Raw genomic sequence first — 3321 nt, 5'->3', positions numbered from 1 at the left:
TCTGTACATGTGATGTTTGACCCTACCACTTGCTGTTATGAAACTTCAGTGTTGTATGTCTCTATATTGTGGTGCACTTGTGGATTTTTTTTATACTAAAAATGTAGAAGAAAGACTATTTTGAAGATTTGAAAAAAAAAAGTTGCTGGAAGCTCTATCAAAGTACTTAGATCTCTAATGCCCAAAAACAAATTCTTTCCATACAAGGAGTATACCCCAGTTATAAACTGCCTGGGCTTTAATTTAGCTCCTGGAAAAAAAAAAAATCTCAGCCTGATGCCATCACTCATTCACTCCAAAAATATTTACTATAAACTATGTGATAAGTGCTCAAAATACAAAAGCAAAACAAGTCATGTAACCAGAAAATGCAGCACAGTGGGGTAAGTGCTTTGGGTGAGAAATACAGTGCTGTGGTAATATATCTGAAACAACTGATCCAGATTTAGGAGGTCAGGGAAATCTTCCTGGAGGAGCTAATATCTGAGATTCAAAAAGAAGCTACAAGTAAGCTATAGGAGATGGGTAGTGTCAGGATTGGGTTTGCACTTTAGAAACCTGACCCCAGTGCAGTGTGAAGAATGGATGGGAGGGTCCTATTCTGAGGGCAAGAGACCAGAGATAAAAGCTGATGCAGTAACCAGGGAAACAGTGGGAAGGCTTGAGAAACACTATAGAAGTAACTTGTATGGATGGGCTTTGCAACATCTTCTATAAGTGGAAACTTATCCTAAGCTAAAACAGCTATACTTTTACGTGATCTTACCCCCCCCCCCAAAAAAAATTTAATGTCACATTTGTACTAATTTTAACACTGTTCTGTAATTTTTTTTCATAGTCATGACTAAGGCTTAAAAACGTTTTTGCCAATACTAATTAAGGTCGATTATTCATGTTGGACATAATCGAACCATCCATCTTTCTTCCTTATGCTACATTCATTTCTGTGTAAGGAAGAGAAAACATGGAAACAAAGAGCAATTGTTGATTCTTTCAGTTGTCTTTGGATACGCCACAAAACCCTAAGAACAGAAGTGTCCACCAAAGCCTTCATTGAAGCTTAACAGGAGAAACTCAGTCCTTCAGGTTTAGAGTTTTGTTCTTCCGGGTCAAGCTAAAAGCCACATGGACAGCCACTGACAACCCAGAATTCTGAGTCCCTTAAATGTATCTTTCTGCTTTCCTGTCTCCTTGATATCTTAAAGCAAAAGCATTTTCTCCACCGCATGATGCACTGCCAAACCTTATTCATTTCCTAGAACTAAGCCCCCAAGCTGAGAGAGGTGGCAAAGTAATAATCCTTACACCATCACCACCACCATGCCCAATTTTCCAAATATAACTGCCCAGCACCAGTGGAAAACAGCATTACCCTCTCCACCACGTAGAATGGGAAGAACCTGAAGGTCAATCTATGCCCAGAGAAACAGGGCCTCATATGCAGCACGTATCACCACCTTGGTAAGATTTTACACCACCTGCCATGTCATGTAGCAATTCATTTACTGCCTTTCTTTACGAAAATGTAAGCTCCGTGAAGGCAAGGTCTTTGTCTTGTTGACTGCCGCACATTACCACACCTAGAACAAGGCCTAGAAAGCAGCAGGCGTTCAACAAATATCTGTTCAACAACTGAGTAAAAACTGAACTCTGGCATTTGAGAAGTAACTCTCAGACAAAAACCTCGTGCCACTCTCTCACTGAAACACCTCTAACGAACCCGTCTTGTCTAGAGGATCAAGTCAAACAAATCAAAGCACAAAGCTTCTTCAAAGCCTGGCCCTCACTGCTTTTCCAGCCGCATCTGCTACCACCCCGAGGCACTCAGAAAACCCCACCTCCAAAGAGGTCACTGTATCTACACCTCCAAACTCTGGTGATACCAAGTCGCTTGCTACTGTCGAAACATGCTCTTCCACTCTTCCAAGCTTTTTGAAATGACGTTCTCTCTCCCTGGAAAATCTTTATGCCCCTTTCTCTCTTACTGGTCCTTTAAGGCCCGATTTAAATGCCCCCTCCGCACGTCCTCCCAACACTGGCTGGGCAATGCCCGAGTCCCTCCTCTGTGCGCCCACCTATATTCTACAATCCAGGTACGTTACGAGCCGCTGTCCTCTGCAACGTGCTCCTGCGCTCCTCGTCCCTTTCCCACCATCCTGAAGTTCTGGGGGCCGCGTGTTTTAAATCTGTTTCGCAGGCGCCTAGCCCAGTGCCTGGTTGAATGGAGGCTTCGGGCAAAGGCGTCCAGCGAGTCCAGTGTCTGATGCCATTCCACCCTTTCCAGCAACGACCCCATCCTGTCTCTGTGGCCCCAGAGCCGCCCTCTCCTCATCCCTGGGCTGCGGGTGGGTTTTCCCGAGACCCTGGCGGGGGAAGGGCGGGAGTCACCCGACAGGAATCAGCCCCAACCCCGCGGGCGCTCAGAGCAGGTGATGGCGGGGCGGGGCCTCGGCCCCAGGTGGCGGCCGTACCTGCTTCACGTTGGCCGGCAACTTGCTCCAGGGGTAGTTGTGTCGGATGTGGAACTCCACGTCTATGTTCATGATGCCGGGAGCCCAGGCCGGCGGCGGCGGCCCCGACCGCTGCTGGAACGACGCCTCCCGCCTGCCCGCCTGCCCGCCCTCGGCCTGTCAGGGGAGCTCGCGGGAGGCCCCGCGCCTTACACGGCGGAAGGCCCGGGCTGCCCCATGGCCGGGGCTTCCGACAGCCCGGCGCCGCCCGGACCACGGGGCACAGGAGCAGCAGAGACAGGCGGCAAGGGTGCCCGGGCAGCTCCAAGTTTCTTCCTAGTTTCGGCCCGCCGGAAATGGCTTTGGATTTGCGTCACTTCCGCCCGCTGGAGCGAGGCCGGAGGGGCGGGGCGCCGGACTGGCCTCCAGCCCTGCCCTTTACAGTCTGAGGGGCGGGGCAACGAGGTGGAGCCTAGAGGTACCCAGGTAACCGCCCCCCGCCCACCCGCTTAGCCTCCCGCTGTCAGTTGCATTGCCATTGTTGGGTGACCCACTTTCCCCAAGATGTGAGCCCAGGTGATCCAAGAGCAGGCGATTACAGACACTAGGGGCAGTTGTCTGAAAAGGAACGACTGGAGGAAGGAGGCCATAGCTGGCTTTAAATAGCGCAAGAGCAGTGAGCCCCCTGGGAGCTCTCCATAGCCAACCCTGAACCTGGGCCAGGTGGACCGGATCCAGGCTCATGAAAGAGTTTCTAAGTCAGAGCTTTCCCGATTGAACGAGAAGCCGAGGCAGGGGTGCTCCTTCATCCCTTGCAGGCAGTTGCTGCATCTTGTGGAAAAGTAATGTTGGGCTCTACTTGGAAGGTCCA

The 3321-nt window shown here is 50.3% G+C and overlaps 1 protein-coding gene across 1 annotated transcript in view; it reads right to left on the bottom strand.

The window, feature by feature from the left end:
* The window catches only part of LOC109375874 (protein FAM91A1-like), an 81733-nt gene extending 78929 nt beyond the window's left edge, over positions 1–2804 (bottom strand). Inside the window, exon 1 of the mRNA XM_019631389.1 lies at positions 2472–2804. Coding sequence (XP_019486934.1) covers positions 2472–2543 — 72 coding nt within the window. The 5' untranslated portion in view covers positions 2544–2804. The remainder of the gene's footprint in view (positions 1–2471) is intronic.
* Positions 2805–3321: the final 517 nt, after the last annotated feature.

The sequence above is a fragment of the Hipposideros armiger genome, unplaced genomic scaffold (assembly GCF_001890085.2).
Source record: "Hipposideros armiger isolate ML-2016 unplaced genomic scaffold, ASM189008v1 scaffold_997, whole genome shotgun sequence".
Taxonomy (NCBI): domain Eukaryota; kingdom Metazoa; phylum Chordata; class Mammalia; order Chiroptera; family Hipposideridae; genus Hipposideros; species Hipposideros armiger.
The sequence above is the reverse complement of the archived record's forward strand: the minus strand, read 5'-3'. Positions and strand labels throughout refer to the sequence as shown.